The sequence below is a fragment of the Miniopterus natalensis genome, chromosome 14, assembly GCF_054644295.1.
Source record: "Miniopterus natalensis isolate mMinNat1 chromosome 14, mMinNat1.hap1, whole genome shotgun sequence".
Classification (NCBI taxonomy): Eukaryota; Metazoa; Chordata; class Mammalia; order Chiroptera; family Miniopteridae; genus Miniopterus; species Miniopterus natalensis.
The window spans coordinates 20,109,761-20,125,837 of NC_142094.1; the positions used below are offsets into that span (position 1 = coordinate 20,109,761).

The 16,077-nt window shown below is 39.7% G+C and overlaps 1 protein-coding gene across 1 annotated transcript in view; it reads left to right on the plus strand.

Annotated features, from left to right (window-relative positions):
• Window positions 1–8,165: 8,165 nt before the first annotated feature.
• Window positions 8,166–16,077, plus strand: part of CFAP70 (cilia and flagella associated protein 70) — an 83,925-nt gene continuing 76,013 nt past the window's right edge. Inside the window, 2 exon segments of the mRNA XM_016224088.2 lie at window positions 8,166–8,254; window positions 9,183–9,369. Coding sequence (XP_016079574.2) covers window positions 8,192–8,254; window positions 9,183–9,369 — 250 coding nt within the window. The 5' untranslated portion in view covers window positions 8,166–8,191.

The following is a 16,077-nucleotide window of genomic DNA, read 5'->3' on the forward strand; positions in this document are numbered from 1 at the left end:
CTTATCAGATGTGATTTTGTTCTGTATTCTTTTATGATACGATCAGTCATGTGGACCCAAGAAGAAATTCATCTGCTGAGATGTACTCCCCATGGTCAGCTTGTCACCAGGAAGGGGCTGGGCTGAGGCAGGTCTGCCCTGGAACGGTCTGAGATATGTGAGTTCTTGACTTCTCGAAGAAAAGAATTCTAGACACGAGTCCAGGTGATTTGAGAGTATGTTTATTAAAGTTTGGGATAGTGAAACAAAGGTAGGCCTTAGGATAGAGGTAGACTCAGGGAAGGAAGTCACAGTAACAGAAGTAAGCCTAGGCTGGACTGCCTACACTCAGGAAAGGAAGTCACAGTGACAGAAGTGACCCTAGGCTGGGCTGCCTACACTCAGGAAAGGAAGTCACAGTGACAGAAGTGACCCTAGGCTGGGCTGCCTACACTCAGGAAAGGAAGTCACAGTGACAGAAGTGAGCCAAGGTGGGGCTGCTTTCGGCTCACTGAGAAGTTAGGCAAGAGGAGGGCCCTAGGAGCTTAGGAGAAAGTAAAAGTTCACACCTGAAGAAAGGGAGGCCGGGGCATGCTCAAGGGAGAACATGCACTGGATCCTTTGTTTTGAGGGGTTTTATCTGTTTTTTAAAGGTGGGAATTTTAGGGGAGGTCTTGGGAGGATCTCAACAGAATATTCATCAGCCTTCCAGGTGTGTCCTCTAATAAGCTGCTGTATCAAAATGAGCATGTTAGAGGGGTTTGGGATCACTCTCCTGTCAGCTTCACCTCTATCTTGGGTTCATCTGGTTCTAATTGTTTTGTTGTTCTGTTATTTATTCCCCTGATGTCATCCGTTCTTGGGTTTGGCTGGCACTAATGGCACTAACTGGGTCTCTGTTCTCTCTCCTTGACCAGGGTGATTTAAGCTACTCTCTGGTTGGGAAGGAGAGCTGTAAACCATTTGTTCCTACGTGTCCTTGTGAGGCAGATTAGTAAGAAAGGAAAATTCCTTGGCAAGTGGAATGGGGAAACTAAGACAAATAGCTAAACAGATGGCAGAGCAACTTTCAGCCAGCTAATTACAAGATCTTGTCTTCCCTAACCAAGGACACAGGAGCAAATGGTTTATGCATTCCAGGACGTGCAGAGGGCAGACCAGCTTGGATTCCAGTCCCTTTCTGGTGACATTCTTTGAAGGTGAAACTGACCAGAGAATGACCATTCTGATGCATCAGCATATCAAAGGACAACTGGAAAGCTGTTGAATATTCGTTGACACCCTCCCAGATCTCCCCTAAAATTCCTGACTTTTGAAAACATAAAAACACTTAAAACAAAGGACCCAGTACCCACTCTCCCTTGAGCATACCCTTCATCCCCCCTTCTTTCCTCAGGCATATATCTTTGCTTTCTTTTTCCTAAGCCCTAAGGTTCCCAGGAGACTTGCAACCAGGGTGCAGTGAGGAGCAGGCTCATTTTGGGCTAACCCCCTGAACCTGTCTTCAAGGGCCCTCCTTTTGCCTCTGTGACTTGTTTCCTGAGTCCATGCAGCCCAATGTGGATCACTTCTGCCTCTGTGACATCCTTTATTTTATTTTTAAATTTTATTTATTTTTAATCCTCACCCAAGGATATTTTTTCCATTGCTTTTCAAAGAGAGAGAGGGAGGGAAGGAGAGAAAGAGAGACATCGATGTGAGAGAGGCACATCGATTGGTTGCCTCCTGCACGCACCCTGACCGAGGCTAGGGATCGAGCCTGCAACCAAGGTATGTGCCCTTGGCCAGAATCAAACCTGGGACCCTTCAGTCCGCTAACCACTGAGCCAAACTGGCCAGGGCCCGTGACTTTCTAAAAGGGCTAAGGCAGCCTTGCCTAGGCCTGATTGTTCCTCACCTTTCCAAAGGGCCAAGGCAGCTCCATCTAGGTTCACTCCTATTGCTATGATCTTGCCTCTTCTATCTTAGGCCCTTCCTTTGTTTCACTGCCCCCAGCTTTCATAACGTACTCAAAATTACCTTTTCTCCTGTCATGAAATCTTTGCTGCACAAAATTAGGAACCCACATATTACAGACTGTGCCAGGGCAGACCGTCCTCGGTCCTGGTCCCTTTCCCGTGACAATTGGTTAGGGAGGATAGGGTCTTGTGATTTATTAGCTGGCTGTTAGTTGCTTGGATATTTGTTTAACTCTCTGTTTCCCCATTTCACTTGCCAGGGAATTTTCCTAGCTTTTTACTAACTTGCCTCAAACCGACGGCCCAAATTTTATGACTAGTAAGAGTCTTTTGGCTATTTGCTGTCAGGGGCTCTTCCCATACTCTGTATACCAGGAAGAACCTCAGACTGAACTCTTGGCTTCCCACACTATGTCCTGCTTGTTTACATAATCTGCGTCAATCACTGCAGGGAAATCCTGGTTTCATTTTTCTACCAATGGACCGAGACCTGCCCTCTAATCAGAACTGTACAATTTGGATACCTCATTTACAAAAAACAGACCTAACTTAGAACCTGGGCAGGGACCTTTGTCTTGGTAGAACACAATTTAGGTTGTTAATTGAATCTGTGTCTCTAGACTGTAACTCCTTTTGCTCACATAAATGCTTTTTATTCTTTATTATAGTCTAAGATTAATTTTGGTTTACCGACAGGTGTAGTCACAAAAGGAGACACAATAGAGGCTCAGGGAAACAATTTATTATACTCGAATGTCCTAGACACAGGAGGCACTGCACATACAGGGTCACATGGGAAAGATGCCAGGGTGGTCAGGAGCCTGGGGGGAGTACTTAGGACATGGCCTTTATCGGGGTGTCTGAGGGGAAAGGCAGGGCAAGCAGTTTAAGAATAGCTAGTTTGAATAATTTTGGGTGGCTTATCAAATGCCTGGTACCTGGCCCTGGGGTAATTAAGACAGAAAAATAATAGCTTCCTGGGATGCAGAGCCAAATACAAAAAATTATATACAGGATTGGGCAAAAGTAGGTTTATAGTTCATTTGGGAATTAATAAATAATAATACAAGAATAAACTTCTGCATACTCACAACTGTAAACCTACTTTTGCCCCACCCGGTACACACACACACACACACGCACACATACACACACACAATACAGATTTACAAATATTTTCTTTCATTCTGTAGGTTGTCTTAATTTTTTTGATGGTGTCCTTTGATATACAAAACTTTAAAATTTTGATGCAGTCCAATTTCTCTTTTTTGTGGGGCTTGCTTGTATTTTGGGGGTTATGTCTAAGAAACCATCGTCTAAGGCAAGCTCATTTACCCTTATGTTTTTTTCAGAATTTTTATAGTTTTGGTTCTTAAGTTGAAGTTGTTGACATTTTAGTTAATTTTTATACATGGTGTGAGGTAGGTGTTCAGCTTCTTTCTTTTGCATTTGCATATCCAGTTGTCCCAGCATTATTGAAATGACTCCTTTCCCCATTGAATTGTCTTGGCACTATTGCCAAAAGTTGACCATAAATATAAAGGTTTATTTTTGAACTCTCAGTTTGATTCCATTTATTTCTATGTCTATCCATAGGCCTTGATTACTGTACTAGATCACTTGATAACAGTAGCTTTGTAATAAGTTAGAAATTGGGAAGTGGGAGTCCTCCAACTATGTTCTTTTTCAAGATTGTGTGGCTATTCTGGGTCCCTTGCATCTCCGTATTAATTCTAGAATTCACTTACCAATTTCTGCAAAAAAAAAGCCATCTGGGATGTACATGGTGAATGTTTTGAATCTAGATCAGTTTGAGGAATGAGCAATACATTTATTGTATTATTGGATGTTGTCAGAAATATATTAACTTTGGAAATAGCAGATTAGCTTATTCGAAACAAGTCTTTTAGAGTAACAAGAAAGGAATTTGTCAAGATAGCGCATAGTTTAGTGGAGGTCTTTGAAGCCCCGTCTGAAAACTTTGAATTTTATTAGATTTTAAAGCTCCCCCACAAATTGATTTGTATATGTAGATGATTTAGTTCTGATTATCAGTATTACTGTGTTTTCTATAGCACTAAAGAGGGCCTTTTCTGTGTTTTCCATATGCATGTGGGTGTTTTAAATCAGTCAAAAAACATTTAATGCCTTCCCTTATAAGGACTATAGGAATTTCAGAGTGGCCACTAACTACTAAGCACTCCAGAAGAATAAAAAGAACTTTAACATGGGGTTTTGCCCACAATCTAATGAGGTTCAATTATGTTCAAGGAAGTGACACCTGTTACCCTCCATTGCCTAGGCCTTGGAGAAAAATACTGAATAGACCAAGATCATCAGAACAGTTCCCTAGCAAAGACTTCATCCTAACTCAAGCTTATTATGAAAAAAAAGTATGTCTTACACAAGGTAGGAAGGCTCTCAAAATGTAAATTCACTCACAACCCACACTTCAGAAAGATTTCAGAGAGAAATGTGTTCCTCAATAGTTCCATTGTTTTATTTTGAGATCCTTTTTACTACTTTATAACACTGCAACTTTGAAAAAATATTTTTTCTTAATTTTTATAATTTTAATATGTATATTAGCGGAAATAAAATTCATTTTAAAAAATTGGCTCTGGGCCCTCCCTGGTGTTGGCCGCACACCAAAGGGTTGCAGGTTTGATTCCCCCTCAAGGGCATGTGCCTGGGTTGCAGGCTTGATCCCCACCCCTATCGGGGTGCATGCAGGAGGCAACCAATTGATACGTATCTCACATAGATGTTTCTCTCTCTTCCCCACCTGCCTTCCACTCTCTCTAAAAATCAATGGGAAAAAAAATCCTCAAGTGAGCATTAACAACAACAAATGGCTCTGGTAACTCTATCCTGTGCATGAAGTTTTCGTGGAGAGTGGTTTGTGTGTGTGTATAGTTTAAAAGTTTTGTTTAAAAGAATTTCAAATATATAGAAAAGTGCCCAAAACGGTGCAAAGAACTCCCATGTCCCCTTCACCCAGATTTTCAAGTAGTTAACATTTTATTGGTTCATTGCTCACTCAGTATGTGTGTATGTGTGCACATAACCCTTGTTGTTATTGGCCTTTTTCCGGACCTTTTGAGGGTTAACAGCACACTGCAGACATGATGTCCCATCACTCCTAAACACTCCCAAGCGTATTTCCCCCTAAACATGGTCACTCTCCTACATAACAGTAAACAACCTTCCACATCAGGAAATCAATATTGGTACAACACTACCATTCAGTCCACAAAGCCCATTCACATTTCCCCACCATCCCAACCATGTCCCTTTTCCTTTCTGGTCCAAAAAGCCATAGAGGAATACATATCGCATTTAGTTGTGGAGTATTTGGAGACTCCTTTAATCTGGAACAGTTCCAAGTCTTTCATGTCCTTGACATTTTTAAAGAGTGCAGGCCTTACTTCCTATAGGATGACCTACAAATCTGGGCCCCTCTCACGGCAGGAATACCAAAAAACGATGCTTTTCCTTTTCCTTGGGAGTCTCATCACTGTAGACTCCTCTCAACATTGGTGATGTTAATCTTGATAACCTGATCATGCCGGTTTCTTCACTTATCTAGTTTTCCCCTTTGTGATTGATTAGTATTCCAAAACCATGCTAATATCCTACCCCTCATCAAACCTCCACCCACCAGCCATTGAAGAGTCCTGCCTGAATCCTGCCCTTTCCAGTGGGGGCCGAAAGGTAATCCTCTCTTTCCATCATTTCCTCTTCATGATTGGGTTGGCATTCTGTCAGAGCTTTCCTTTCCATTTATTTCTATCAGTGTGAACTAGTATGTTCCTATTTTATGCCGTGGATTGTCATCTGTTATTATCACTGCTTATTTTGATGCTCAAATTGTCTCAGATTTGGCCAGTGGGAGCCCCTTCCAGCTGGCTAACATTGCAGCATTCTAAAGCATGTGTCCTGCTGAGATTCCTCCACGTTGTGACTGCTTCCTAACATGCTATTTTGTGAATATATGTGTTCATTCATCCACTCTTCCATGATGGGCACTTGGGTTGTTTCCAAGTTTTTGCTATTGTGTTTTGCTATTTCAACTCTAAAGTAATGTTACATTTCAACTGTATTAAAATCTTTCATAACATCATTTACTTTAAGGCCGTATATTGTATAAATATTAAGCACTAGAAGCAGCGTTGTTTGCACTCTATGTGAGTCAGGCTCACCTTTAAAATACTGTCCTATCTGCATTTTTCACGGAGATTTAAATGACCTGTTTTCAAAATCATTTAATAAAGGCTTTATCTTTAAATAAATTTCCTTCCCCCTCCCCTCCTATGGAGGGATATTGAACGAAAAGGGTTGAGAAAGCAAAATTAAAAGGTGCAAAACTTAGCACTTAACCCAACCTTCTGCCGCGGGCGAGCGCCCCCTGCGGAAGCAGGAGCAGCCGCAGGCGCAGAGGCGGCCCCCGCGCGCCGCTCCCGGGGCGCAGGCGCAGAAGCTCACCTTCCGACCCGCCCTTTTTCTACCCCCAAAGCGTTATCGCGAGTCTTGGGGGAAAACTTCTGGTAACTGCAGAAACTAAGTTCTCGCGAGAGGTAATTGGTTGCTATAGTTTCGAAAAACAGCTGTGGCTGGGGCAGGTAAGACAGTCGTCTCTCCTCAGAAAACCCTCTCTTCCCGGGCTCCCCGCCCCGGCCCTGCGGCCGCACCCCCGTACCTCAGCCTCTGCCCTCTCAGCAGCGGCCAAGCGGAAACTCGTCTCTGCCCGGCGGCCCCCAGACACAGCGAACCGCCGCGGACCCCGCTGGCCGCGGCGCGGCGCCCGCCCCTGGCCTCCCGCCCGAAGCCCCGCGGGCAGCGTCCGCCTGGTGCCGAGGCCCGTCCCCGACCACGCCTCGCCCCGTAGTGTCCTTCCTCTAGCCTGTTTCTAATTTGACTTCAGCTTCTTCGGAACAGATGACGGGAAACGCGTGCCTTGTTGGGGGCAGTGGGAGCCCCCGCCTGGCTGCCCTGACCCTACCTTGTCATTAGCCGTGTTTCTTGCATTTGTTATTCAACAAAGACGCCGCTAGTGCCTCTTGCAGACGAGACCTGATGCCAGGCCCTCAGAGGCTCGCAATAGAAATGACAGATTACTTGTCTTTGAGGGGGTGATTGGGCATTCAGGAAAAGCGGTGTATATTAATACCATCTGCGCTCTGCTTCATAGGTGAGGCAGTGTTGCTATTTTAGTGGATATTCACAACAAATGTGAAACAGGTCAGAAATCTTATTATCCGTTTTACAGAATGTGAAACAGGTCAGAAGCCACCCATTTTACAGAAGGTGAAACTGAGGCTCAGAGAAGTTAGGCATTTGTCCATCCCAGTAAAGGCCCAATTCACGTGGGACTATTGCAAAGGGAAGAAGACAACTAATGCAAAAGGTCATTTCACGGGGAAAGTTGCTAAGTTGTTAGGTCCACTTAGGCCTGAAGGGGCCTGGAGACATGGTGTTGAACAAGAGATAGGAGACTTTTAGGTGAGTGGGGAAATGAAGGAGGAGCTGGGAAAGGGCAGAATAATTTTAAGGTCTGGGGGCAGCAAGGTATCTTCTTATTTTGTACCACCAGCCCTTGACACACTTAGCATAGTATATCCTAAGTAAACGTTTGAATTGCATTAAGTTCCTCTTCGATTGAGTCAAATTGAGTTAAAAAAACACACACCAGATATCCAATTTATTTTTGAAATTGTGTCCTTAGTGTTGTCAAATAATTAGAAAACATCTTTGACTAAATAAGACGTATGTCAGGACTTTTTCCAGTGGACTGACCATTCTTTGTGTCTGCTTCTTTCCTGTTATCAAAATAAATTCTTGTATAACTGGGAGGTTAAATAACCTTTGAATGGAGTTTTGCACATTAAAAAAAAATAGCTACCAAAGAACGCTATGAAGGATTGGGAGAATGGGAGTTGGGGGGAATGGTATTTTTGCCCTCTTTGTTTTGTGGTAATTTGTGCTTAATGGGTTAGTTACATATATAAGGATCTTTTTGGCACTAACCAGTGGAATCATCCTTGTGACCAGCTTCCTAAAGCCCTACCTGTCTAGCAGCAAAAGTTGGAAAGGCCACAAAACAGTGCTGGATTATTGCATTTCCCTAAATTCTCCCCTAGTGTTGGTTATGAGTAACGTGAGTACTTGTGCAGCTTGGTACATGAGGGGACAGGCTCGTTCATTATGTTTACAGGGACCAAAGAAGACCAGAGGGACTTTGCTCAAGTGCCGATATGGAGCAGGTCACATCAACAGGCAGACCTGTGCAGATCACTGTGACCGATGGATATGAATTGGTAAAGTTATTTTTGGATATCTGAGAAATCCCTAGTTTATTCCTACTTCTTGAAAGTTTGTTTGTCTTTGAGCTCAAGTCTCTGTCAAACACCCGTGGGTTGGGGAGGATGTATTGGGAGCACAATAGGGAGGAGTGGAGTTTTGCATCATCCTGTACCACCAAATCTACTGGCTTCCAATAGCAATGGCCCTTCCTTTTCAGTGTTCCTCATTTTAGTCTAGAATCATCAGTTTATGTTACTGTGTGTGTAAAATAACTGGCAATTTAAATACTAAATTTAACAGGTAAAACAAGTAGTAGTTTTCTTTTTCCTAGACAGCAGTTCCTTTTTCCTGAAAAAGATCTGAATTCTTCCAGAGTTTCTCTTGTGATTAATTTCATTTGATGAATTTAAATAATAAAACTACAATATTATGTAGCTATTAAAAATTACAAGAATAATGAAAAAGCAAAATATTCATTCAGTATTAAATCAAAAAGCTCTTTCCAAGCAGGATATAATAAATATTCTCGACTTTGTTTTAAAAGGTATGTATAAATGTGTGTGCCTATACACATACACACATATTCACAACAAAACACTAGAAAATATATTTTAAAATGTGTTGCTTGCATATTAGAGATTACAGGTAATTTATTTTCCTATGTGCTTTTCTCACTTTTCCTCATGTTCCATAATATAATTTTATAAACGCAATAAATGTTATTTTTAAAAACTTCAATATAATGGCATTGAAATACAATGTTGCATTTAACTACAACTAAATTTGTTTGATGACTTTCTACCTACTTCTTTTGTGTTTGTAATATATCTTGATAGGGAAACATGGAAAATGGTACTTAGTACAAGTAAAAATGAGTTGCCTGATGCATAGGAAAATTCTCTACTTGAGTATAATTGTAAAGTAGTATGTTTCTGTCAACAGAAAGGTTCTAAAGGAGATACCCCAGTTACCTTTATTCGTGCAGAATTCAATCAGACAGTTCTGGGAGACTCTGCCAAAATTACTGTTTCTTCAGAAGGAACTGCAAAATACAACTTCACTAGCAGTTTTGAGTTCAATCCTGAAGGAGGAATCACTTTAGATGACCTCGCCCACAAACCTGTGTTCTGTAAGTCTTTGTGGTTGTAAAAATGTTAATTATATGAGTATGTTATAAGGAGATTCTGAGGTATTTAGTAGCAGTTGTTGGGACAGATGGACACACCTTATCTTTTCAGTCTAGGTATAACATGGTATATTTTGAGAGCTACCTGCTCTGGCTCTGACCTACTAATTTTAGCTAGTTAGTATCAAAGACCTGTTGATATATAATTAAACTTTGCAGCCCTTATCTCCTAAGCTGAATTGGGAGCTTTTCCTTTGTATTCCTGTATTCAGGGTTGCCAAATTAAGAATAAAACAAAAAACAAAATTTGGGACATACTTATACTAAAAAATTCTTCATTGTTTATCTAAAATTCAAATTTTAAAACGGGCATCTTGTATTTTACTTGCAACCCTATCTGTACTTTTGTATATTTACCATACTGTACAACAATTATTAATTTGCCTCCCTTGCTAGAGAAGGCAGTTTTTGAAATCTTGGCTGGATCTTATTTCAGAATTTCTACTGCCTAGAAATATCTGAGACATAAAAGGGCTAAAAAAGTGTTTGTTGAATGAATGACTGGGTAAGTGGATGAATGGTTTCTGTATCCATACTGCTACAGTTTCTAACTATACAGTATTATCAATAGCATACAGACCAAGTGTTCTGATCAGAATACAGCCATTAACAACATTAGAAATCAATAACAAAAAGGTAAACAAAAAAGGAATCCATTGGAAAATTTAAGGCACACTTATAAACATTTCATAGGAAAAAATTAAAAATCATAATAAAAACTGTAAAATGTTTAAAATCAATCAACAGTAAATACCAAATATAAAAACTTGTGGGATATAACTGACGTAGTATTTATGGATACAGTAGTTTGTCTTTATCCATAGGGGATACATTCCAAGACCTCCAGTGGAACCTGAAACCTCAGATAGTACTGAACCCTATATATACACTGTTTTTTTCTATACATACATACCTATGATAAAGTTTATAAATTATGCACAGAAAGATATTAACAGCAATAACTAATATTAAAATGGAGCATTTGTAACAATATACTGTAATAAAAGTTATGTGAAATAATGGTTTCTTAAACACAAGTACTGTGATACTGTGACAGTTGATATGATTATGGAGATGGCTAATAAGTCCTATTGGGCAGGTGGCATATACAATATGGACAAAGGGATGGTTCCCAACTTGAGTGGGATGGCGTGAGATTTCATTATGCTACTCAGAATTGTGTAAAATTGAAAATTTATGAATTGTTTATTTCTGGAATTTTTCATTTAATATTTTCAGACTGTGGTTGACCTTGGGTTACTGAAACCACGGAAAGTGAAACCATAGATGAGAGGGGGATTACTGTATAATCTTAAATGCAGTCATTAGAAATCAAAAAGAATTTAAAACAAATTGTCTCCAAGAAGATGGAATAGATATACTTTTCCTATTCCCCTCACTAAGTACAACTACAAACCTTGGACATTATCTGTAAAACAAACATGAAAGACTGAAAGGTGGAGAGAAGGAAACTTGAAACCTGAGGAATGACACAGTGGTGAGGTCCTTGGGTCTTCTTTTTGCCTCATATAGCCCAGATTTGATGCCAAAGAAGCCAGCAACCTGGAAACTCTAATGGTACAAACCAGAAAGCCCAACAAATGTCTGCTATCTCTAACCAAAAGACTAGGAAAGGGGCAGTCCAGAAAGACAGAAAACTTTTAGACAGTTACTGCTCTACTCTAGCCAAACATCACAGAAAGAAACTGTGGTCCTACCTCCCCCCAATCTAAGTGGGTAACCTAAACTTTCACTCTCATAAAGCTGAACTTAGGTGCCCCAATACCTTGGCTAGGTGGTGTCAGAGAAGATCAAGTAGGGAGCTAGGACTTTTATGCTTTCTGGTAATGAGCCCCCTCTTTCATCATGTGGTTTTAGTGGAGACCACATGGGGACCCTGGACTTCTGCCCTAATATACTAGTAACAAGGTACCCCTCTGTTCCCCACTGGGGAGGTATCAGAGGAGACCTAGTGTAGGGTCAGGACTTTCACTATCACCTAGTGGTAATGAGTCTACACCCACTGTGGTATCAGTAGAGAACAATTAGGAACTAGAATTCCCATTCCCCCTCAGCAGTAAGGAGGAGCTCTCCCGCTCAGGTATCAATGGAAGCTGAGTAGAGAACCTACACTTCTATCTCCACCTGGCAATAACGACGCAGTGCCCCTCCTGTTCCTCTGTTGGAGTTGTGTCAAAAAAAACAGCTAAAATAGAAGGTTTAAATAAGATCCAGAGTTTCATACTGTAATACAAAAAATCCAGGTTTCACTTGAAAAATCACTCATCATATTAAGAGCCAGAAGACCTCAAAGTGAATTTAAAAAGACAATCAGTACACTAACACGAAGGTGAGAGATATGTTAGAGTTATTAGACAAAGATTTTAGAGAAGCCATGATTTAAAAAAAAAAAAAAAAGCTTCAACGAGCAATTGCAAACATGCTGGAAACAAATGAAAAAAAAAAAATAGAAATACTCAGAAGAGAAATAGAAAGTCTCAGAAAGGAATAGAAGATACAAAGAAGAACCTAATAGAAATTTTAGAACTGAAAAATACAATAACCACTGTGAAAAGCTCAGTGAATGGGCTCAACAGCAGAATGGAGGGATAGAGGAAAGAATCAGTGAACTGGAATAAAGAACCATAGATTACCCAACCTGAGTAATTTAGAGGAAATAGGCTAAAAGAAATATGAGCCAGACTTCATAGGCCTGTGGGACCATGACCAAACATCTAAAAGTGTCATTGGAATCTGAGAGGAGAGGTGAAAGGGTGGAGCTGAAAAACTATTCAGAAGAAGTAAAGCCCGAAAACTCCCCAGATTTGGCAAGAAACATAACTCTGCAGATTCAAGAAGCTGAGCAAACTCCCAACAGGTTGTATTCAAAGGAATTCATACTAAGAAATATCATAATTAAAACATCTGAAAATGAAAGACACAAAAAAACCTTAGAGCAGAGGAAAACAAAATGGCATCAATTTCTCATCAAAAACTATGACGGCCCAAAGGAAATGGCATAATATTTCTAAAGTGATAAGTGAAAAGAACTGTTCAGCCAGAATCTAACACCCAGAGAAAATATATGAAGGAGGAATCAAGACTTTCTCAGATGAAAGAAAACTAATACTGTAATATGTCACTAGCAGACCTAGCCTAAAAGAATGAGTGTAGGGAGTTCTCTAAACAGAAAGGAAATGTAAAAGAAAGCACGTAGGAATACCAGGAAAGAAGAAAAAATACGGTAAGCAAAAAATTGGATAAATGAAGTAAGCTTTCCTTCTTGAATTTTCTAAGTTGTGTTCAACAGTTGAAAGAAAGTATAATACTGTCTGAGCCCGGCTGGGCATGGCTCAGCAATTGAGCGTTGACCTAGGATCCAGGTGATCAGGGTTTGATTTCCGGTCAGGGCACATGCTGGGGTTGTGGGCTGCAGCCGATCAATGACTCTCTCATCATTGATGTTTCTATCTCTCTCTCCCTCTCCTTTCCTCTCTCTAAAATCAATAAAGATATATATATATTTTAAAAATACTGTCTGATGTGGTTCTAAATGTATATTGAGAAAGTATTTCAGAAAGTTATAAACAGGGAAGGCAAAGGGACATAAAAGGAGGTAAGTTTCCTATATTTCACTTGAACTAGTGAAGTGATGAAATGTAGACTGTAATAAGTAATGTATATAGTGTAATACCTGCAGAACAACTAAAAAAAATCTGTACAAAGAGATATATGCAAAAGTATTATTGATAAATCACGATGGAGTTCTCAAAAAACCTTCAAGTAATCCACAAGATGGCAGAAAAAAAGAGAAATGAAAAAGAAGACAAGCAAGCCCAGCAGACATAAGCCCTGATACGTTAATAATTACATTATTATTTCTGCAGTATTGCATAGTGAATTAAAAAATGACCCAACCATGTGCTATCTGTAAGAAACTCAAGATAGAACCATATAGTCAGGTAAAAAGTCAGAGGATAGAAAAAGATAGTTCATGCACACATTAATCAAAACAAAGTAGAAGTGACTACATTAGCATCAGATAAAGTAGACTTAGCAAAGAAAATAATCAGAGACAAAGAGGTTCATTACATAATGCTAAAAGGGCAAATCCACCAAGAAGACATAGCAATTCTAAGTAGGTATGCAACAAATAACAGAGCTGCAAAATGTGACACAAAACTGATAAAACTGATAGGCACAATAGATAACACAATTATAGTTGGAGATATAAAAATCTTTCAATAATTTATAGAATAGACAGAAAATCAGGAAGGATATAGGAACACTCAATAACACCATCAACCAACAAGGTCTAATCAATATTTACAGAACACCTAACAATAGCAGAATATACAATATTGCAAAAACCCACAGACCATATGCCAGAACCATATCCTGGGTCATAAACTTAACAAATTTAAAGGGATGAAAATAATACTGATGTGTTCTCTGACAATAATGATATCATAGTAAAAATCAATAATAGATAATAGGAAACTCTTCAAACACTTGAAAACTAAAATTGCACTTCTAAATAATCCAAGTGTCAAAGAGGAAGTCTCAAGGGAAATAAAAAACAACAACCGTTAAACTGAATGGAGATAAAAATAATACATATTAAAGTTGGTCAGATATAGCTAAAGCATTGCTGAGAAAATTTATAGCACTAAATCCATACATTAAAAAAGAGGAACAATTTAAAATCAATAAGCTCTCATTTCAAGAATCTAGAAAAAGAAGAGCAAAAGAAACCCAGAGCAAACTGGAGAAAATAATAAAGATAAAATCAGCAATCAATGAAATGCAAAAAGAAAAGTAGGGAAAATCAATGAAATAAATAGCTGGTTATTTGAAAACATCAAATTCAACAAATCTCTGGTGGGGAGTGGGGAAGAGAGAACACAAATGATCGATTATCAATATTGGGAATAAAATGGAAATACAGATGCTGCAGATATTAAAAGGATAGTAAGGAAATATGAACAACTTTACATACATAAATTTGACAACAAAATGGACCAGATCCATGAAAAACACTAACCACAACTCATCCTGTATGAAGTAAAGTTTCCCTATAACTATTAAGGAAATTGAATCCATAATTCGAAATCTCTAAGACCAGACAGTTTCACTGGACAATACGACAAGCTTCTTTTCTCTTGCTGCTGTTAAGATTCCTCTTTGTCTTTGACTTTTGATAGTTTTATTGTGGTGTATCTTGGAGAGGATCTTTTTGAGTTTGTTTTGTGACATAGGAGGTTCATGAACTGGGATATTCAAATCATTCCCCAGATTTGGGAAGTTCTCAGCCATTATTTTAATAACCTTTTCCCCCCTTTTGCCCTCTCTTCTGTAACTGCAGTATTTCACAAATTATTTCTTTTGATGGTATCCCATGATCACATAGGCTTCTCACTCTTTTTCATTCTTTTATCTTTGTTCTCCTCTAACTGGGTAATTTCAGTGTTCCCATTTTCCAGCTCACAGATTCTTCTGCTTGATTTGTTCTTCCATTGGTGCTGCCTATTGCTTTTTATTCATTGTATTCTCCAGGATTTGTTTGTTTGTTTTTTAATTATTTCTATCTCTTTGTTAAACTTCTCATTTTGTTCATGCATTCTTCCCTGGGTTTCCTTGAATTGTCTTCCTGTTTTCCTTTAGCTCATTGAGTTTCCTTAAAATTGGTATTTTGAATTCTGCAGATCTATGTCTTTGGGGTCAGTTACTGGAAGATTATTGTGATCCTTTTGTGGTGTCATTTTTTTCTTTGCTTTTTTATGTTCCTTGAGGTTTTCTGTTTCAGTCTACATTTGAAGTAGCAGTCACTTCTCCAGTCAATACTTACTGCCTTTAGGAGAGAAATACCTTCTGTTTGCTTTGTTTGAGATTCTGAGGCTTTCTCAGACCTCCTATAAATATGCATGCTGCATGCTTCTTGTGGCAGAATTCTTAAATGTGTATGCACTCTCAATACTGCAAACCACCAGCTGAGTGCTTAACCCTCTCCCCCCCACTTTCATTTTCTCAAGGGTGGTGCTACATTTCTCCCTGGCCCACAGATTCAGGCCAGCTTTTTACATGCACTTACTAACCATCTCCCATAGCTCATTCTTGCAGCTCCTGTCAAGAGAGCTCATAGGGAGCCATCCACTGGATGGAGGGTGTGTGTGGGTGAGGCACATGGAATACTGGGGATATCCATGAGCTAGGCATCCTCCATAGTTGATGGGTGAGCTTCCTGATGGAGTCCATGAGCAATTTGTAAGATCCACATCCCTTTAATGTTCTCCAAGCATCCTATCTGCCACTCTCCCAGATTCTTCCTCCCTCTCCCCCACCCCCAAGTAATGCAGCTCATGATTTAGTAGTCTGGATGGGGCAAGAGAGTAATTGGCCCATGTGGCAGCATCCTGTACAGATGGGGAAATGGGTGCTCATACACACACTCTCACTTTCCCCCTTGGGAGAAATCATGGGCCAAGAAGATCTCTCTTGGCTCTGAGCTGTGCTGCCTTGGGGTATGGGTGATACAACTAAAGTCAAACTGTTCTTACCTTCTCCAGTGCAAGCAAACTTGCAATCTTTTCTTTCTTTCTTTCTTTCTTTCTTTCTTTCTTTCTTTCTTTCTTTCTTTCTTTCTTTCTTTCT